Source organism: Chiloscyllium punctatum, chromosome 40 (assembly GCF_047496795.1).
Source record: "Chiloscyllium punctatum isolate Juve2018m chromosome 40, sChiPun1.3, whole genome shotgun sequence".
In the NCBI taxonomy this organism is placed as follows: domain Eukaryota; kingdom Metazoa; phylum Chordata; class Chondrichthyes; order Orectolobiformes; family Hemiscylliidae; genus Chiloscyllium; species Chiloscyllium punctatum.
In genome coordinates, this window is record NC_092778.1 from 41,123,365 (window position 1) to 41,146,405 (window position 23,041).

Consider the following 23,041-nt stretch of genomic DNA (forward strand, 5'->3'; position numbering starts at 1 on the left):
GCAGCATTATGGTTGGCCAGGCCTTTTTGTGTTCTGTATGAGAAATGTAGCCCTCATTTTATTATTTAGGAACAATATCTCAATGTTCAAGAACCCCAAGGGACTCCACACTAGGAATTTCAATGTGAATTGACCAGTAAGGCAGAACCATACACATTAGTGCTCACTTCCTAAACAAGGCTTTGAATTTGTCTCTTTTAAGGCTCCATGATAGATTTTAAGGAAGGGAGGAGATCAAGGTATTTCTTCAACTATGTCACACATTATTGTTTGGAGTATGCTTCATGTATACAGGAATTTGGCACCAGTAAGAACATGTCATACACAGGAAATATAATGGAAGATATTATCATAGGTGCAACAGGTTGCGCATGAGGCGAGGGGAGTGTATTACACATGAGACAGAATTATCTTGAGGTATTGGGGATCTTGTGAGACACCTGTGCTGCCTCTTCCAGGATACATACCAAGCAGGTAATGGCAGCACCACTGGTGGGCTTTCCACTGGAATCAAAACCAAAGGGACAGAGATACTGCTGATTGAGACCTGCAGGCACTCAGCGCTCACAGCTCTTGGACTCAGCAGTACCTCAGAACAGGCTTTGGCTACAACTGGAATAGCATCATCAGAGTCTCAGGATCATGAAGAACAGTGATGCCAGGAGTGGAATTTTCATGTTCGGGGTATAGGGGTGGTGGGAAGGACATAGGGTTTGGAAGTAAGGGTAGGAAGATGAAAGATGTCCAGTTCTTTGTTAAGATACTACTTTTGATTGTGGAACCACCACCATCTGAGGTGACAAAATTCCATCAGGATAGCAGATGTCATGCACTTAGATGATGTCAGGTAGATCTGCAGCTGGGTTAGTACGAGCTCCTTAAGGGCCTAAATAAATAGCAGAGCAGGAAGATCAACTTTGATGTTTCCTGTCCAGAATTTAATTCTGGCAATAATGTAAGGGCACAGAGAGTTTAAGCACTCCTCAGCTTAATTAAGTGCAAGCCTTCTAGCCCACAATCGGAAGTAGATGATTGGGGTAAGCTTCTCGCTAACACATTTTAGGTGGAATATGTCATATGTTGGGAAAGTGCATCATATATTGGGGAGGGGCAGTTGGTGGAACTTGAGAGTGTGGTGCTGGAAAAGCACAGCACATCTGGCAGCATCCAAGGAGCATAAGCCCTTCATCAGGAATGAGGCTTATGGGCTGGGGGTGCTGAGAGATAAATGGAAGGGGGAGTGGGGGGAGTAGGTAGCTGAGAATGCAATAGGTGGGGGAGAAGGAATAGATCAGAGAGGAGGGTGGAGCAGATAGATGGGAAAGATGATGGATAGGTCAAGAGGGTGGTGCTGAGTTGGAAGCTTGGGACTGGGATAAGGTGAAATGAAGAAATTGGTGAAATCCACATTAATCACGTGTGGTTTCAGGGTCCCAAGGCGGAAAATGAGGTGTTCTTCCTCCAGGCGTCCAGACCAATTCCACCATAGAAAATCCCAGATGGCCTCCTTTTTCAAAGACTGCAATTTCCCCTCTCACATGGTTAACGATGCCCTCCAGCGCATCTACTCCATTTCCTACACCTCCATCATTGAACCCCACCCCCCTCAATGCAACAAGGAAAGATCCCCCATCGGTCTTCACCTTCTACCCCACTAACCTCCATATACATTGCATCATCCTCTGTCACTTCCACCACCTACAAACAGACCCCACCACCTACCTACCCCTATCATCCCTATCAACGTTTTGGAGAGAGCATTCCCTCTGCAACTCCCTTGTCAGATCCACATGCCCCACCAGTCCACACCCCACTCCTGGCACCTTCTCCGCCACTGCAAGAAGTGAAAATTCATGTCACACCTCCCCCCCACCTCGCCTCAGTCCAAAGCCCCAAAGAATCCTTCCACATCTGACAGAAATTTAACTGTACTTCCACAAATGTCATCTACTGTATCAGTTGCACCCGATGTGGTCTCCTGTACATCAGGGAAACAGAATGCCAACTTGTGGATTGTTTCAGAGAACATCTCTGGGACACCTGTACCAACCAACCCCACTGCCCTGTGGCTGAACACTTCAACTCCCCCTCCCACTCCACCAAGGACAGCAGTTCCTGGGCATCCTCCATCGCCAAATCCTAACCACCCAGTGCTTGGAGGAGGAATGCCTCATATTCTGCCTTGAGACCCTGCAACCACAGAGGATTAATGTGGATTTCACCAGTCTCCTCATTTCCCCTCCCCCTATCTTATCCCAGTCCCAAGCCTTCAACCCTGCACCGCCCTCTTGACCTGTCCATCGTCTTTTCCATCTATCTGCTCCAACCTCCTCTCTGACCAATCACCTTCTCCTCCACCTTCAACTACCTATTGCTTTCTCAGCTACCTTCCCCCAGTCCCACCCCCCTCCCATTTATCTGTCAGCACCCTCGGCCCATGCCCAAAACGTTGATTCTCTTGCTTCTCAGATGCTGCCTGACCTGCTCTGCTTTTCCAGCACCACACTCTCGACTCTGATCTCCAGCATCTGCAGTCCTCACTTTCTCCAGGTGGGGGGGGAGGTATTTGTCACATGACATTCTCCTCTACCACGTATGTGTTAAGAACCTGTAATTTTGTTCAGAATTTTAGATATGCAATATTTCATTTTCTACCTGAAATTAGTCCTACAATGGTCAAATGAATCTAAAAAAAGTTTTAAGTTCTTTTGTTAAAATGCTGCAGTCAGATTTGTTTTGTTTCACTTACTTAAACAAGCATGAATGTGAAACATTTTTCCAAACATTTACTTAGTCATTGTTCTGTGAAGCAATCAGCATTAGACACTCCCTGATGATTAATATATGTGCCTAGTTTATGCATATCAGTGAAACAGCCAGGCGACAAAGACTTCTCAGTAAAGCGCAGTCCATTCCACACTGACCTTTGCATACACGATTTCCAGCAGAGATCATTGAATAATTATCAGTAACTGGCACTCTAGCTGATTTCCCTTTTCCCAGCCAGAGACACTGTGAGCCATTGTGGCATCTCAACTGCTGCCCAAATGAGATTATCTAACTCAACACAGACTGTGAATTAAACCTGGCATCGATGGAGTGTATGGCTCAAAACTGCACATGGGAGATTTATATGCAGTACTTTTAAATTAATGTTACAGGGTATTTTCTCACAGTTCAATTAATTATCATCCTATTTGTGTTGTTCCCCTCTGTTACCTGGAAACATTGTGATTGTTTCTTATCTTGATATGACACAGGACATTGGGTAGCTTCTGAGGGACAAGGACATGGATCTGATCAACTGAACTGCAGAGCTTTAGGTAACCAAGATAAAGTCCTGGAGAAAGGGCCTGATTACTTCTCCTATGATAGGCCAGCTTTTCCTGAAGATGAAAAAAAGAGAGAATGAGTGTAGCAGATCGTCTATAATAATCTTCAATCATGAAAATACAATAGTCTCAGTAATATTTTTCATGATTAAAGGCTGTACCATTAAACTGGCTCAATTGGTTCCTCTTTGGTGTAACCAGAGACGTAGAAGCTCATTAACCAATCAAGAAAACGGCATATGCTATGAAATAAAATGCCTATACTTTTACAACTGTGGTACATATAATGCTGAGCATGTTGATTCACATCTCTAGAGACAAGCAGATTAGTATTCAATATCAGAAACTTTGAGTAATTAGTCAGGTCTTTAAAGAGATTAGTGAAAACACAAAATGAAACTGCTCCTCATATAGTATCTTCTGGCAACAAGAATGCTCCTGATGAATGCCTAAAATTTCTGTTTGTTCTCTCAGTACATTTTGACCTTTAAAATGAAGAGGTTGGCTTCCATATTTAAACAGCTGAGAGAGGATCGGAGATGAATGCATTGAACATTTAGACACAAGTTCTATTATGTAATCCTTGTTCAATCCACTATTCTGTGTGTATCCTTTGTGCAACTTACTTTAATTATTCACATTCATTCCAACCTGTGTTTATCTAATTCCAGCATCTGTATATCTGGCTCCAAACTTGTGTGTTTTGTCCTGAATGTAGCACACTCCAGTCCTTAACTCATCCTGCGCATATTTCACCCCAGGCTTTGCATATCCAGCCTGTGTCTTATCCTCTGTTTAGCCCACTACAACCTATGTACACACCATCCTCCTCCAAGCTTGTCACCATCATCTAGCAGGGTGGAACTGAGCTCACAAGATTCATAGAAACATAGGAACTCAAATGGTTTATAGGAACATACGTATACAATGTAGGAGCAGTCTATTCAACCTGTTGAGTCTGCTGCACTATTCCATTAAATCATAACGATTGATCTACTCAATGTCCCTTGGTGTCATACCCCCTTTGTACATGTCCAATATTTGAATGAACAAGGCCCTCTAGGTTTGGAGAATTACTAAAATTCACTACCTCAAATGAAGAAATTTCTCCTCTTCCCTTAATGTGCCATCCATTATTCTGAGACTATGCCCCCTGTTTCTGGACTCAACAGCCATGGAAAACATTCTACTTATATCCAACATGTTACTCTCTCAGCAGTTTGTAAGTCTCAATGAGATTACATCTCATTCTTCAAAACTGCAGAGTACAGATCCAATTTCCTCAATCGCTCCTCCTAAATGACCCCACCATTTCAGGGATTAGTCTGGTGAACCTATACTTCATTCTATCTATGGCAAGTGCATTCCTTCTTAGTTAAGGAAACCAAAACTGTACACAATACTCTAGATGTAGTCTCTACAATTGCAGCATGACATATTTAGTCTCGTACTTAAATCTCCTTTAGATAAAGACTAACATACAACTTTACAGCTTTCCTAATTACTTGCTCACCCACATGCTAGCATTTAGGGACTTGACACTTTCCAACTTTTCACCATTCATGAAATGCTGTGCCTTTCATGGACAATTTCACACCTATTCACATTATTTCCATCTGCCATGATCTTGCTCATTTATGTAGCCTGTCCAATTTCTCATGAAGCTTCTTAGCATCCTCTTCACAACAAACATTTCCACCCAATGGATGCTAGTTAACATTCATATTGTTCATTCGCAAATTTGGAAATAATACATTTGGTCTCTGCATCCAAATTATATGTTAGGATTATGCTCAGCTGTAGTCCCAGCATTGACCCTTGGGATACCCCATTAGTAATGGCTTCTCATTCTGAGGGTGAACTGTTTTTATTCCTTTGTTCTTTGTTAACCAATTATCATGCCTTAGAAGTATGGTAACCTCTACTGAAACGCTGAATCACATGTAGTCTACTTTTAGATTAGATTAGATTCCCTACAGTGTGGAAACAGACCCTTCAGCTCAATAAGTCCACACTGACTCTCCGAAGAGTAACCCACTCAGACCCATTTCCCTCTGACTAATGCACCTAACACTATGGGCAATTTAGTATGGCCAATTCAACTGACCTGCACATCTTTGAACTGTGAGAGGAAATCGGAGCACTCAGAGGAAACCCAAGCAGACATGGGGAGAATGTGCAAACTCCACATTAGACAGTTGCCCGAGGCTGGAATTGAATCTGGGACCCTGGTGCTGTGAGGCAGCAGTGCTAACCACTGAGCCACCATGCCACTCAATGGAGCACTTCACCCAATGTCGGGCGCAAACCCACGACCCTGAGACAAAGAGTCTCGTGCTCGACTGACTGAGCTAGCCGGTTTTGTTTACAACATCCAGTATGGGACTTTATCGAAAGCCTCTGAAAATCCAAATGTGTCACATTCACTAGTTCTCCTTTATCTTTGCTACTTTCTAGTCTGCAGGAATCTTTCTAGACTCTGTACAATTTTAAGAGACAAGCACCAAGGCATCCATTATCTACAGTATGTAGCCACTTCTTTCAATACTCTGGGATGTAGATCATCAGGTCCAGAAACTTATTAACCTTCAATCCAATTCAACTTTCTTTGAGTGCTACCTCTTCAGTAATACCAATTTATTTTAGTTCCTCATTTTCATAAGTCTTTTGGTTGCCTAGTATTTCTGGGAGATTTTTTGTATCTTTCTCTGTGAAGTCAGTCACAAAATAATTGTTTAGTTTTTCCAACATTTCCCTATTCTTCACTATAAATTGTTATGTCTCCACCTATAACTCACATTTGTCCTTGCTAATCTTTTCTTACTCACATACCTAAAGAAGATTTTATGGCCTGTTTTTACTAGGCCCATGACAGAGCACTAATGAGAAGGACTATAAAGTTGAACACTCTTTCCTTATTTTTCTACCTTTATATTGTGTTTTTAGTTTATTTTCCTGTATTTTAAGATGACACCGGAGAGTGGCAATACTCTCCAACATGTTTCCCGATATATTGTAACAAAATTCATGTGACAATAAATAAATAAAATAAAATCACTAGTTGGCATTCATATTTGCATTTCATTCCCTTAATGTGTTTCTTGATCCTCCATTGCTGTTTTCTAAATTGCTTTCAGTTGTTTCAAAGCTTAATACATTTTACAGCAGCCTTATACTACTTCCTTTGATCTAATGCAATATTTTACTTCTATTGTTAGCCATGGCTGATTCACTTTTTCATCTTATTGCAGACCAGGTAAGACTTATTCAAATACCAGCTATTACCTATTTGTTGCAAAATCTTTTAGTGCATTTTCCTAATTCACTATAGCTAACTTGCTCCCCATACTCTTACAGTTTGCTTTGTTCAGCATTGTGACCCAAATTTCAGAATGATTAATATCACTTTAAATTTATACAATCATAGCCAGAGAATCACCTAGAATGGTTTATTTTCTGCTCTCATTTCATTACCACTTGTGTTGTCCAAGAATCTAACTTTGACTATCCACCCCTTTCTCCTCTTCTCCCCCATCTCTCATCGACATGTTGCCCTTGTATTCCTGATATTAATCATCCAAAAGAAGTGTCAGTTTTCACAAGTACACATGGAATATTAGCTCTATTTGATCATAATTTGTTTTGACTCCTCTATTATCCAGCACGTGAACGACAGAAACTTCCTCCAACTGAACACTGGGCAAAGAAAAAGTCTTTTTTTATCCCTGACAGGAAGTCTGTTTCCGAGTCACCAATTCCATTGCTCTCCATTGTCTGGAGCAGAACTAAACTGTTCACAATGCAAGTGTTGTGTTTGATTTTGAGATGAGTTTATGATCAAATATTGTGCCATCAACAAAACTGTCTATTTGCACATATGTGACATGGCTCATCTCTGATCTGTCTCAACTTAATCATCACCCATGTCTCTGTGTCTCTAGAATTCACTAATTCTAATGCATTCCTGGCTGGTTACCCATTTTTAATTAACTTAAGATCATGTAAACTTTTGCTGCCTGTATTCAAACTCACCTATTATTCATATGGCCAAACACATACATCGGATCCTAGTTTGCAAATTATTTTACCTCAAAATTCTCTTTTCTAAATTCCTCTACTACCTGGTCCTCCTTCTCTCTGTAACTGGCTCCAGCCCTACAACCTTTCTGAAATCTCTGTGCTCTTCTAGTTCGCCTTCTTGAACATCTAAATTTTAGACATTCCACCATAGGCATTTGCACTTTCAGCTGTCAAGGACCAAAGCTTAGGAATTCTTTTCCTTAATCTCACTGCCTCTCTACCTCAGTTTTTAAGGAGTACTTAAAAAAGGAAACACTCTCCTTGGATAACCTTTGGTCATCTCTTCTAATACTTTATGTAGCTATATGTCACATTTAATTTAATAACACTCCTATGAAGCTCATTAGGCAAGTATTATTACTATGTTAAAGTGTTAAATAAATACAAGTTCTTATAATGCTTCTGTAAAAAGAATATGCACAAAGAAGATAGACAACAGAGAGTAAGAGGAAAGATAGTAACATAGCAATTAGAGTAACTATATATGTTACTGCATGGAGTGTGATGATTAAAGCTGAATAGCTGCAAGCACTGGCTTAATAAAGGGCTGAATTGGGTATTAATTGTTCCAAGTTTTAAGGTCTTCATGAAAGTTAGGGAAGGAAATAAAAGAAGGATGATAGTACTGGTTAAAGAGAATATTACACTGCAGGAGAGTGATCATGCCTTGGAGGGGCCAAGGACAAACTCTATTTGTCTAGAGCTAAGAAACACAACAAGTATCATCGTTAGGTTTATTCTCTGATCACCAAATAAAGGGGAAGATATAGAGAATACATTTTCAAGTAAATCACAGGGAAGTATGAAGTCTAGGGTGTAGTTATAATGAGGGACCTTTATTATCCAAAAATAGCATGGATAGTAACAGAATTAAGTCCAGAGAAGGAAAAGAGTTCAGCATAATGTTCTACATCAGTATGTTTCCAGTCCAATGAGGAACGAGGCATCTCTGGATCTGTTTCTGAGGAATGAATAGGACAAATGAATCAAAAATCGGGAGGGGATCATCACGGACAGTGTTAAAAGAGTTAATGATACAACTTCAATATGACTGTTCTTTGGAAATCCAAAGAAGTGTCATTGGACTTTAGAGGTAAATTCTGTTTCTCTGTCCACAGATGTTGTCAGGTCTGCTGCTTTTGTCCACTACATTTCATTTTTATTTCCAATCTTCAGCATCTGCAGTATTTTACAAAGGAACAGAGAAACATGGGAAAAAGGAGCAGGAGTAAACTATTCAACTCTTTGAACCTGCTCTCCAATCAGTATGGTTTTGTTCAATCATCCAAATAGGCCTGTTCCTGCTTTTTCCTCATATCCTTTGATCTCTTTAGCCCTAAGTGCTATCTGTAACTCGAAATCATACCATGCTTTAGCTTTGACTACTTCCTGTGGTAGTGCTTCCACGGCTCATCACTCTATAGCCGAAGAAATTTGCTTTCATTTAATTAGAATCAGAGTCTGACAGGCAAAACTGTAATTGAGAAATGGGCTGCTTTTAAGGATGTGACTGTTTTGGTACAATCAAGGTTCATAACTATGAGATGAAGATTTCCGAAAAATAAAAATCAAAGCTCACTGAATGGTGAAAGATTTGAAATTAAGCCAAAGCTAAAAAAACAATGTGTATCACAGATTTCAGATTTATAATATGCATAAGAATGATGCTAGATAAAGGAGGGGAAGTGAAAAACTAAATAAGAGCAACAGAGAGATAGCATGAGAAGACACAGAGCTGACAAAACAAGGGAATCTAAACATCTTCTTTAAGCAAAAAATAGTCAAGTAGTGACAAAAAAGATTAAAAACTAAAAGCATCTGCCTTTATCAAGGAAAAATATTTTGTCAAAAAGACTTTGAAAGAGGATGCAGTTGGGAGACTGGCTGGGGCTAAAAGTTGATGTAAAGGAAATATGAGAGTTCCTAGCTATAGTGACATGAATCACTAGGACAGGATCAGATATATACAAGGATACTGAGGGAAATAAGAAGTTGCAGAGAAATTTGCCATAACCTTCAATCCTCTTTAGATATATGGGTGGTGATAGAAACCTGAAGAATCATAAATGTTACAAAGTTTTGAAATTTTATTATGTTGCCAATCTTTGATTTAATACTTGAGACTTTCATTTGAAAAAAAAATTAAATAGAACAGTAGACTGTAGTTTTGAGATTTGTAGCTTAGGTTGAGTTTCAGATTGTAAGCCTGCTCACCGAGCTGGAAGGTTTGTTTGCAGATATTTCGTCACCTTGCTAGGTAACATCATCAGTGAGCCTCAGGTGAAGCTGGTGCTATGTCCCACTTTCTGTTTATGTGTCTTGGTCTCTTAAGGTGGGTAATATCATTTCCGGGTTTTTTTGTCAGAGGTTAGAAAATGGGGTTCAAATTGATGTGTTTATTGATGGAAGTCCCATTTGAATGCCAGGCCTCTAGGCAATCCCTTCCATGTCCCTGTTTAACCTGTCCTAAGATAATGTGTTGTCCCAGTCAAAGTGGTGTCCTTCTTCATCTGTATGTAAGGATACTAGTGATAATGGGTCACGTCTTTTGGTGGCTAGTTGGTGTTCGTACATCCCAGTGGCTAGTTTTCTGCATGTCCATCTGGTGTTAGATTACTTACAGTGAGGAAACAGGCCCTTTGGCCCAACAAGTCCACACCGCCCCGCCGAAGCGTAACCCACCCATACCCCTACATCTACCCCTTACCTAACACTACGGGCAATTTAGCATGGCCAATTCACCTAACCTGCACATCTTTGGACTGTGGGAGGAAACTGGAGCACCCGGAGGAAACCCACGCAGACACGGGGAGAACGTGCAAACGCCACACAGTCAGTCACCTGAGGTGGGAATTGAGCCCAGGTCTCTGGCACTCTGAGGCAGCAGTGCTAACCACTGTCCCACCGTGCCGCCCGTTAAATGTAGTATTTGTTACAGTCCCTTGCATGGTATTTTGCAAATAACATTCGTTGGTGGTAAAGGGTCCTTTTAGAGAATGCTTACAACATCATCAACAATGTCTTTACTGGCATAAAATTAACAAAAGAGGAGAAGAGCAACAATAGACAACCCTTCCTCGTTGTCACTCTGGAATGAACAATTATTAGAAACTTCAGAGTCTAGAGTGTGGTGCTTTAAAAGCAGGTCATGCAGCATATGAGGAACAGGAGAATCAACATTTTGTGCATAAGCTCTTCATCAGGAATGAGGCTAATGGAGACCAGCCCCTAAAGGAAAAGAACACACAGAGACCACATACTCAACTACAGAAGCAATCATCCCAACACCCACAAACGGAGCTGCATCAGAACATTATTTAAACAGGTCACAACACACTATGGCAACCAGGAACTACGAGCAGCAAAAGAAAAATGTGTATACAGCGTATTCAAGAAGAATGGGCACCTGGTAAATACAGTCTGTCGATTCCTAAACAACAAACCCAAACAAGCAGATACACCACGCTGAGAAACTCTATCCCCATTACCAAACAAATACATCTCTGAAATGACTACCAGAATACTTTGATCCCTTGGCATCATGGTAGCCCACAACAGACTTAAACAGAGGCTGATGAACCTAAAGGAGCCTATACCAACAACCAGCAAAACAAATAGCATTTACAAAATACCATGCAAGGACTGTAACAAACACTACATCAGACGGACAGGCAGAAAACTAGCCACCAGGATACACAAACACCAACTAGCCAACAAAAGACATGACCCACCATCCTGACATATAGATGAAGGAGGACACCACTTTGACTGGGACAACACATCCATCCTAGAACAGGCTAAACAGAGACATGTATGGGAATTCCTAGAGGCCTGACAATCAAACTGGAACTCCATCAATAAACACATCAATTTGGACCCCATTTACCAATCTCTGAGAAAAAGGACTGGAAATGATATCACCCATCTTACGAGAACAAGACAAAACTAGAAAGAAGGACATAACACCAGTGCTTCACCGGAGGCTCACTGATGATGTTACCTAGCATGGTGATGAAACATCTGAAAACAAACCTTCCAGCTCAGCGTGCAAACTCACAGCCAGAACAGTAGATTGTACTTTAAAATCACTGTAGAGTTCACCTGAACTACAAGAATGGTCAACTTTCTGACATTGGTTAAGAAGAGACATAACTGAGCAGTTCCCTATGAAACCTGACACTGGTTGAACTATCTGAGGGAAAAAAAACCTAAGTAACAATCATCTCAACCTCAAGAATTGCCTGAGTCTAAACCTATTATGTAAAAGGATGCTAAAGACTCCTATTTATTTCAACAGAATCTTGAAAACTTCAGAACAGGAGGGTCAGTGTCAACTTAGATTTAAAAAAGGACAGAAAATAACACATTTTGGTAAATGATTATTTTTCAGTCTTATAGCAGTGTACCCCAGGGATCCGTGCTCAGTGCACTGCTTTTGAAAGATGACTTGGAATTGGAACATGGAGTAAAAGTTCAAAACTTGACAACAATTTTGAGTAGTAGCCAACATTGAGAATGGGTCAAATCTTAAGTTTTATTTGGAGAAGACCCAGTTCTGTCAAGTTTTGGTGGGAATTTTGCCTTGAGGATCATGAGTTTTCTTGCTGCAAGTTACCAAACTTGCCTCAGTCATTGCCTGTCCCACCCATATGGTGCTCCTCTTGTCCTAATTGACCTATGACTATATGATCCCCACCTTACCACCTGCAATTCCTAGAACAGGAACAATAGCATTGGTTTTGCATCAAATGGAGTACTGTTTTCCTTTCAGCATGCAATGGAGAGGGGGCAGAAAGGATGCGTGAAAATAGTTTCAGGGTGAGAGATTCAGTATGTGGATTGATTGAAGAAGATATAACAATTCTACTTCAAGAAGAGAAGGTTGAAAGAAACATGACAGAGATATTTAAAATCAGGAGAGATCTGAACAGAATAAGTAGAGGCAAACCTTGCATCAAAAGAAGGATCACAATAGAGGGAACAATTATCAAAAGTTGCTGGCAAAGAACCAAAGCAATGTAAGGAAAACCTTTTATGCAGCAATTGGTTGGGATCTAGAATGCACTTACTTAGTGTGTGCCAGATGCAGATTCAATTATAGCTTTCAAAAAGGAATTAGATAATTATTTAGACATAACATTATTACATGGATACAAGTGGGATAAAGAGTTGTTGAACAGAGTGCTGTCACAGACATGACAAGCCAAATGGCCTCCTTCAGCAGTGGAACCATTCTATGATCCTTGAAAGCTGCTGTATAAATACAAATTGTGCTTGTTGTATAACTTGTCCCAGCCTGTTTATCTGCTTTGTGGCAGTTCTGTAAAGCTGGATCTGGTCTTAGAGGTGGTGAAAGGGTAAAACCATAGAAATATTTAACTTTTATGATTTGTACGATAAATTTAATGCATTGTGAGACTAAGGGTCAGTCTAAATGAGTCAGAACAGAACTAATAGATGACAGGGTCTACCAGTAGGATAGTAAATAAACAATGTTAAACTGCTGAAAATTAAATTCAGAAAAATCTACACACAAAAAAAAGTGTGAAAATACACAATGAGGCCTGAAAGTAAATTTAACTGAGACTTTAAAGGAATAGAGATAGCTACATGGAATGAAATGTTGCCAGTCAATATGCAGATGAGGTAGGAAATTGAAGATGCAGCGGTGTTGTTGATAACAGAAGTGGCACAGCATGTTGAATAGGACATGCTCAAAATTGTCTCTGAAAGTCAAAGAAAGTAACTAATTAAATTGCTTGGCAGATCCCTATTCCAAGAATATATTTCTGTTCTTGAGATAACTGCCCAGACATCAGCCATCCATGACCAAGATCGCAAGCATCGACCTGTGCCAGCACTGTGGTCCCTAAACAAAACATTGGTGGGGAATTTGGTCCTTCAGAAAAGAAGTTAGTTGTGTTGCATTACAAACAAATGAAATGCCATTGAACTAAAAAATAGCCAATTCGTCTCTCTATTTCATGTCAGCTTTAGCTGTATGTTAACTTGTAAACAGTGTTTTATTAACTGTCATCCTACATGGAGAGTTAACAGCAACATATCCAGTGCTGTGGGATCTTCTGAAGAGGAGAGTGACTTGCGTTGAGTCTGGAACTTAGACAGGGGAATCCATCTGACATTCTCTAGACTCTGGTACGTGCCCAGTTCCTTCAGGGTCATGATCAGTACATTGCCATGCTTGTCTTTGATGGGTTCGAAGTACACCTGGCCAAGATTTTGGGTTCCTAGCAGTCCCTGAAAATAAAGAGAGTTTAAGAAAAATTAGGATCAGAAAAGCAGCAGGGCTAAGTTTTTAAATTTTTACATTATTTTATTACAGTGTGCTTGGCAAGGTCATCATTTGTTATTCATTCCTGATTGCCCTGAGGTGGTGAGCTGCCATTCTAAGCCACTGCAGTTCATCTGGTGCAGGTCCACCACCTTGTTGTCAGGCGAGTGAGTTCTAGGACTTTGAGATGGTGACAGAGAAGGAAAGGTGACTTTCAAAGTTAGGATAGCATTTTGTTTATTGTTTATTTCCAGGAACTTTCAAGTGACATTTTTCCCATGTATCTGCTGCTCTAGTCCTTCTAGTGGCAAAGGTTGTAGATTTGAAATGTCATGTTAAAGTAGCATGTTGAATTGATGCAGTGCATCTTGTACCATGATGTGGACCACAGCCACAGTGGTGGATGTAATTAATATTTAAAGTAGTGAATCGGTTGCCAATGAAGAGGGTTCTTTTCTCCTTGTTGATGTTGAACTACTGGTTCATTGTTGAATTTGCATTCATCTAGGTATATGGAGAGCATTCCATCACATGCTTGGCTTGTGCCTTGTTGGTGGCTAAACTTTGTTGAGTTAGGAGGGGAGTTCCTCACTGCAGAATTCCCAGACTCTGACCAGCTTTGTATAGTTTTTTAAATAGCTGGTCTAGTTCAGTTTCTGGTCAATGATAACCTCCAGTATATTATGGTGGAGGATACATTGATAGAAATACAAAAGAATATCAACGGAGGAATGTTGGTTTCTCTCATTTTGTATATGGTTATTAGTTGATGCGAATGTTTCTTTCCACCCATCCAGCCCAGCCTGAATGCTACCCAGACCTTGCTGCATCTGGAAACACATTGCTTTAGTATATGAAGAGTCTCCAAATAGTACTGAACAGTGTGCAAATATCAGCAAACATTTAAGAAGCACCTAAAGATGGTTGGGCCTGTCATGTCAATTATGATGGTCTCATAATCAGTCACTCATCAGGGACTGTTTAACTCCATGAGTTAGTTTATTTAAGGTAGTGAGTCAATAAAGTGTGGTGCTGGAAAAAGCACAGCAGATCAGGCAGCATCTGAGCAGTAAGAGAGCTGATGTTTTAGACTTAACCCTTCATCAGGACCAGATTAAGGGTTAAGCCTGAAACATCAACTGTCTTGCTTTTCAGATGCTACATGATCTGCTATGCTTTTTCCAGTGCCACACTTTATTGACACTGACTTCTCCAGCATCTGCAGTCCTCACCATCTCCTATTTAAGACAGTGAACCACAACAAGTTATGAAGCAGATGTTATAGCAAACCAGCTGATTTGCAGCTTGCAAGCATATCCCAGGCTGTCAAGCAGAGTCGCAACATTGTATACACACATGGAGTCCTTAAGAGGTGAATTCTGTTATTTGGAAGGTATACATACAACAGCACCTAAAACTCTATCCTAGTGACTGCGATATCAGTGTGATGGGGATGACATGATTGGCTCCAACAATCATAATCACCTTCCTTTATGCCAGGTTTGTTGTGACTTTCTAGCAATTGATACAACTGAGTGGCTTGCTTGGCCATTTCAGAGGGCAGTTGAGAATCAACCACATTGCTATGGCGCTGGAGTCACACATAGGTAAGGATGGCAGATTTCCTTCCTTAAAAGGACATTAGTGAACCAGATGGGCTTTTCTGACAATTACAATGGTTTCATGGTCATCAGTCGACACTTAATTCCAGATTTTCTTTTATTGAATTCAAGTTCCACCATCTGCCATTTGAACCCAGGACCCCAGAATATTATTCTGGATTTCTGGATTAATAGTCAAGGTATAATAGCACCAGCTCCTGGTCTCATTACAGCCATGGTTCAACCATGGACAAAAGAGATGAATTCCAGAGGTGAGGTAAGACTGACAGCCCTTAACATCAAGGCTGCATTTGACCAAGTATGGCATCAAGGAGCCCTGGCAAAGCTGGAATCAATGAGTATCAGGAGGCAAACACTCCAATGGTTAGAGTCATACTTGGCACAAAGGAAGATGGTTCTGGTTGTGGAGGGTCATTCATCCCAGCTCCAGGAAATCTCTGCAGGAGTCCCTCAGGGTAGTGTCCAAGGCCCAACAATCTTAAGCTGCTTCATCAATGACCTTCCCTTTTTCATAGATCACAAGTGGAAATGTTTGCCAATGATTGCACAGTGCTCAGCACCGTTCACAACTCCTCAGGTACTGAAGCAGACCATGCTCAAACGCAACAAGATCTGAATAATATCAGGCTTGGGCTGACAAGTGGCAAGTAACATTCATGCCACACAAATACCAGACAATGACCATCATTAATAAGAGAAACTGTAACTACTGCCCCTTGACATTCAATGGTATAATCATCACTGAATCCCCTACTGTCAGAATCCTTGGGGTTACCATTGATCAGAAACCCAACTGGACTCACCACATAAACACAGTGGCTACAAGAACAGGTCAGAGACTAGGGACACTGCAGCAAGTAACTCACTTCTTCACACCCCAAAGACTATCCACCATCCACAAGGCACAAGTCAGAAGTGTGATGGAATACTCTTCATTTGCCTGGATGGGTGCAGCTCCAATAACACTCAAGAAGCTTGACACCATCTTGCTTGATTGGCACCACATCTACAAACATTAAATCCCTCCACCACTGGTGCTCAGTAACAGCAGTATGTACTATCTACAAGATGCACTGCAGACATTCACTACAGTTCCTTAAACATCACCTTCCAAACTCACAACCACTACCATCTAGAAGGACAAGGGCAGCAAGTACTTGGGAAGATCACGACCTGTAAGTTCCCCTCCAAGCCACTCACCACGTTGAAATATACCGCTGTTCCTTCAAAGTCATTGGGTCAAAATCCTGGAATTCCTTCCCTACTGGCTTTGTGGGTCAACCCATAGCAAATGGACTGCAGCGATTCAAAAAAGCAGCTCACCACCACCTTCTCAAGGGCAAGTAGAGCTGGGCTATCAATGGTGGCCAGCCAGCAAAGCCCAAGTCCCACAAATGAATTACAAAAAAAGGTTTGTTTCAACCAGTGGAAATTTAATTCCCACTGCCATCAATTTTGCTAGTGCTCCTTATTGCCATACTCAGTCAAATATTGCTTGATATCAAGGATCGTAACTGTCATCTCACTTTAAAATGAGAAAATATAGGATAAGTTACGTAAAATTACTTTGACTTCCCTTGAGATTAGAAGTCATATGAATTAAGTTTTTAAAAATGATAACAGGATTCCTTCCAGGTGGAAGATCTGGATAAAGAAGGGATAATATTTTGGGAGTAAAATCAGGAAGAGCAGCCTCATACAAAGGGCAAAGGAATCTAGATCATTCTTGCCTCAAAGGTTGTAGATGATGGTTCAGTTGAAATTTTCAGGCTTGAGATTGACATATCTTTAATTAATAGAGGTCATAGAGTCATAGGGATGTACAGCATGGAAACAGACCCTTCAGTCCAACCCATCCATGCTGACCAGATATCCCAACCCAATCTTGTCCCACCTGCCAGCACCCGGCCCATATCCCTCCAAACCTTTCCTATTAATAAACCTATCCAGATGCCTCTTAAATGTTGCAATTGTACCAGCCTCCACCACTTCCTCTGGCAACTCATTCCATACATGTACCACCCTCTGCGTGAAAAAGTTGCCCCTTAGGTCTCTTTTATATCTTTCCCCTCTCATCCTAAGCCTACACCCTCTAGTTCTGGACTCCCCGACGTCAGGAAAAAGACTTTGTCTATTTACCCTATCCATGCCCCTCATAATTTTGTAAACCTCTATAACGTCACCCCTCAGCCTCCCACGCTCCAGGTAAAACAGCCCCAGCCTGTTCAGCCTCTCCCTATAGCTCAAATCCTCCAACCCTGGCAACATCCCTGTAAATCTTTTCTGAACCCTTTCAAGTTTCACAACATTTTTCCTATAGGAAGGAGACCAGAATTGCACGCAATAATCCAATAGTGGCCTAACCAATGTCCTGTACAGCCGCAACATGACCTCCCAACTCCTGTACTCAATACTCCGACCAATAAAGGAAAGCATACCAAATGCCTTCTTCACTATCCTATGTACCTGTGACTCCATTTTCAAGGAGCTATGAACCTGCACTCCAAGGTGTCTTTGTTCAGCAATACTCCATAGGACCTTACCATTAAGTGTATAAGTCCTGCTGAGATTTGCTTTCCCAAAATGCAGCACCTCGCATTTATCTGAATTAAACTTCATCTGCCACTTCTCAGCCCATTGGTCCATCTGGTCAAGATCCTGTTGTGATCTAAGGTAACCCTCTTCGCGGGTTACCTCCAATTTTGGTGTCATCTGCAAACTTACTAACTGTACCTCTTATGTTCGCATCCAAATTATTTATGTAAATGACAAAAAGTAGAGGACCCAGCACCGATCCTTGTGGCACTCCACTGGTCACAGACCTCCAATGTGAAAAACAACCCTCCACCACCACCCTCTGTCTTCAACCTTTGAGCCAGTTCTGTATCCAAATGGCTAGTTCTCCCTGTATGCCATGAGATCTAAACTTGCTAATCTGTCTCCCATGGGCAACTTTGTCGAACGCCTTACTGAAGCCCATTTAGATCACATCTACTGCTCTGCCCTCATCAATCCTGTTTGTTACTTCTTCAAAAAACTCAATCAAGTTTGTGAGACATGATTTCTCACGCACAAAGCCATGTTGACTATCCCTAACCAGTCCTTGCCTTTCCAAATACATGTACATCCTATCCCTCAGGATTCCCTCCAACAACTTGCCCACCACCGATGTCAGGCTCACTGGTCTATAGTTCCCTGGCTTTGAATATGGGTAGATTTATGAGGCATAGCAATATTGAGATTGAGATCAACCATGATCTAATTGACTGACAAAATATGTTGAAGGAGCTGAATGGCCTCCACGTATGTTCTTCAAATAAAAAAAATGATAGTCAGTAGTTTTCCATTACTGCATTAATCAATATTATTGTCATCGGGTCACAATCCTGGAACTCCAAACAAACAGCAATGTGGGCTGAAGATAGTTCACCATCATCTTCACAAGTGGAACAGAGGTGGGTAATGAATATAGGTCTTGCCAGTGACACTTGCATGTTATTGAGGTGGCATGATGTATGTCTTTCTCAGACTGACTGATAATTACCTTTAGAACAGGACATTAAACAAATAAATTGAAAAGGGCTTTAAAAACTTGCTAATTAACCCGTTAGTATGTTTCAATATATTGAATACATGATTTTACATTTTTTTAACACTTCTCTTACATAAATGAACAAAGTACTAGAAAGAAAACTTGAAGATCACTTGGGATACAATGCTTCATAAAGTTTGTTGAAGTTTTCCCATCAGACCATGTGTTGTTTATATGCTTCAGTTGACAGGCACCCAAGTGATCAATATTAAATACTGCTAGGGCAAGTAAAACACAGTTAGATACAAAATAAAAGTTCCCTCTAGTCTAGATTGTCCCATCAAATGTGCTTGGGAAAGGTGCAGAATGGGTTACATATGAAATTTCTTCATTCTACATTGTTGCCTCAAACATTCCTGGGACAGGTATATTATAGTGTACATCTGCAGAAAAGGTCTCCTAGCTGATGCATCTTATTATATTCATTTCTAGGATGATTGTGGATATATGAATATGAATGATAAGGTCAGAATATATAGCTTTTAAATAGAGATTGAATTATGTCATTTCCTGGCTCAATTATCTTTCATCGCTTATGGCTTAAAACTTTGTTTTCACTATATTAACATTTTACTTTAAGCAATGTTTTACAATTCCATTTGCCTTTAATCTAAGTCTAGAAGAAGGCTATATTCAGATTAGTAGACTAATTTGGTGCACAGCAGGAGAATTCTTGGCATGTAACTGATATGTAGTGTGGGTGCTGGAATCAGCCTTTAAACCAGCCACAACCAAGTAACCAATCCTGTATATGAACCAGGACAGCTGTGGCACGCCACATTCAACCCTCACCCAACTTCCACAGAGCTATAGCTAGAAGAATGCAAACAGATTTTCAGTAAGTGGAGAGAATTACCCATTTCCTTACAAGCTCCATAAAGACTTAGAGTACCACATGAATAGTGTCATATGTATGTAGATGGGCACAGCTTTATTTCTGATGTAAGATACAATGTTTGCAAAACGGTGAGCACAGATGGCAATATCTTCCAGCATGGACAGGAGAAATTGGGGAGACGATAGAGTAGTAGTGGATCTACATTGTACTTACAGGAGAAATGCTGACCGGAGTAATCCTTAACTAAGTTCAAAATTATAGTTATTTCCAGTTAACATCAGAACCTCAATGCCAACTGCTGAACATTTCCAATAATCTCCAAGTATAAAGAGGAGTGGCATTGGAGCAGGCAACTGAGAAATTCTCGAATAAGTTGGATAAAGTATTTAAGTTTGTAGAAGAAAGGCAAATGAACATTAATAAAGACAATTGTTAAAATGTCATGAAACAAACAGATAGGCAGCAGACACACCATACTTTTACATGGATCTTTAATGTAGTAATACCTCAAGAGATGGATCCGAGGAATATTATTAACAGAATAATTTGACATTGAACCATGTATGGAGATACTAGAGCAGAAAAGGTAGGTTTTAAGTTTGTACCTTAATAGGGAAGGTGAGGCAGACAGGTTCATACAGGATGTTCAAGAGCTTTCAGCCTTGGCAAGCCCTGAGTACAGAGCCACCAATGTTGAAGTAATGGCTTCTCAAAAGGTCAAGTGGCAGAATGTAGATATCATGGAAAGTTGTAGAGTTGGAGGAGGCTACAGAGATAAGGAGGGGTGAGACCATGGAATGATTTGAATACAAGCATGAGAATTTTAAAATCAAAGAATTGTTTTATAACCAGGAGCCCATATAAGTTAATTTGCAATCGTTAATGTATGAATGAGACTTGGTATAAGTTAGGATACAGGCTGTAGATCTTTGAATGTGCTTAAATTTATGAAGGGTAGAAAATAGGAAGTCAGCCAGGAGTGTGAGAGAATAATGATATGTGGATGTAAACATGGCACGGATGAAGGTTTTGGCCTCACATCTACTGATGCAAGGGTGGAGTCAGGTGTTATTATGGAGGTGCAAGTAGGCAGTATGAGTGATCATGGACATCTGATCAGTAATTCATCTCAGGATAAAACCCAATCAGTGAATGGACCAGGATAAGGTGGGAAGAGATTCTAGGAACTTAAGAGTTCATGTTGAACATGTTCAACTCCTGAATAGCACAATAGCAAGACAGAGAAATACAATAAAACAAACAGAATATTATTTGAAATTGAGTATTTAAACTCGAATAAGGAACACAGGTTCAATCTTGTTAAAATGTAAATATAGGCATGAATGTTGTTAACAAAGATTAATCAATATGTGAAATTGATTTCCAGATAATGTAGATGAGACAGAAATCCATGAATAATTTATAAAATAATTGGATACCATGGTGATAAAAAGCAGTCAGCCTTAAGGTTTCTCTGGTTGGATGACACACCAACCATCATCTGTCAATATCTTTCAGCAGTAGAGGTGGCCTGATACCAGGTGTGCCCAGTCCATCATTCTCTCACAGTAAGCTTACTGCCCAGTTTCTCTCTGATCCATAGTAGGCTTGTTGCCCAATCTTTTCTGTCTGAGACCAAGCATAGTTCCCAACCTATTGCTCCCTGACATGAGTATGCCTTATCCTTGTCTATCATTGTCTGTGCAAAGCTAGGGGGAGAGAGAAAAGAGAGTTTAAATATATAAGATTTTCATTTTTAAAAAATGGATAACTTCTCTAACAATTCCCCATATATTAGAAACATAGAAGCCATGTACATGGCTAGGGAATCAGTTACAGGTCAATACAATCCATTCAAATAGCTTCAACTGCTGTGGATGGAATGGGTGTGATGCACCAGGAATAGATCTCTCACAGCAGAGGTTCAGTATTGGATGTCTCAGTAACAATCTGAACTGTTCCTCATATTCTACATGTGGAGCAGACAGCCATAATTGCCCAAAACATCGATTTTTCTGCTCCTCGTTTGCTGCCTGATCAGCTGTGCTTTTCCAGCACCACTCTAATTTTGATTCTAACCTCCAGCATCTGCAATACTCACTTTTGCCATATTTTCCCTAGCCTATCTTCAAAGCAATTGATCAGAGCAATCTTGGGATATATACTTTCATCACAAGCACGGTCTAGATGTAAAAGTAAAATGTTTGTCTCTTTATATACGTTAGAGTGTGTCCTGTTGTTAGTCAGTTTAAGACCATTAACTCCAGTTTTAATGATTTATGACATCAGTTGCATTCTAGTGTTTCTTGTATTATTGAACATTTTGTTCAACTCCTCCTTTGGCATACAATTGAAGTTCTCTTTATGTTTTATCTTACTTTATATTAATCTGCAGTAAGATGAACATGAGAGTCAGATAATTTGGTTTCTGTGATGCAATCAGTGAGCTGCTCATCTCAGCTTTCAGAGAGCCCAAAAGAACACTTAAAGCTGATGAAAAGACAGTTCTGGTCAGAAATGTTGATATTATGTGTAGAAAGCCTTACTGACATCTTTAAACTAGGCTATTTGATGAGGAACTGAATTTCTGTCTGAATTTACAAACCAGTACAAATCTGTCAACAATCTGATGGCTGGGGAATACCTAACTAACAGTGATCAAGATATTATTAAATTCACGCTAAAAACTAAGAGTAAGTTGAGTCACAAACCAAGACTCCAAATGCCAGTCACCTCAGTTTTGGGGGAAATAAGGATAAGAGCTTGGATATGACCACATTAGACACAGCAAAGAGGAGGAAATGGCCTTGTAGTCTTATCGCTAGACTGTTAATACAGAATCCCAGGTAATGTTCTGAGGGCCTGGATTTGAATCTCGCCACAACAGATTATGGAATTTAAATTTAATGAACATCTGGAATTATGTGTCTAATGGTGACCATGAATCCATTGTCAATTGTCAGGTAAAAAACCCAACTGCTTCATTAATCTACTTTAGGGAAAATGCCATCTTTACCTGGTCTAGTTTAGATGTAACTCCAGACCCATAGCAATGTGATTGATGCTTAATTGCCTTCTGGGCAAGTAGAAATGGGCAATAAATGCTGGCCTAACCAGTGATGCCCTTATCCCGTAAGTGAATAAAAAAAAGCTAAAATGAATCTAGGCATTGTTCAAGGAATATATTTTAAAATACAAGACCAATAATCAACAGTGTGGTCAACAAAATAGATTATAAAAGAATGGTCTTATATAGCAATTATAATATGCATGGTGGACATTGCA

The 23,041-nt window shown here is 40.3% G+C and overlaps 1 protein-coding gene across 11 annotated transcripts in view; it reads right to left on the bottom strand.

Annotated features, from left to right (window-relative positions):
• The window catches only part of LOC140464494 (ankyrin repeat and fibronectin type-III domain-containing protein 1-like), a 924,898-nt gene that overhangs the window by 51,917 nt on the left and 849,940 nt on the right, over positions 1–23,041 (bottom strand). For all 11 annotated transcript variants that reach the window (XM_072559619.1, XM_072559620.1, XM_072559618.1 and 8 more), the window contains 2 exons: positions 13,455–13,670; positions 3,220–3,386 (listed from right to left, as the gene is read on the bottom strand). In XM_072559619.1, the coding sequence (XP_072415720.1) occupies positions 3,220–3,386; positions 13,455–13,670 (383 nt within the window). The remainder of the gene's footprint in view (positions 1–3,219; positions 3,387–13,454; positions 13,671–23,041) is intronic.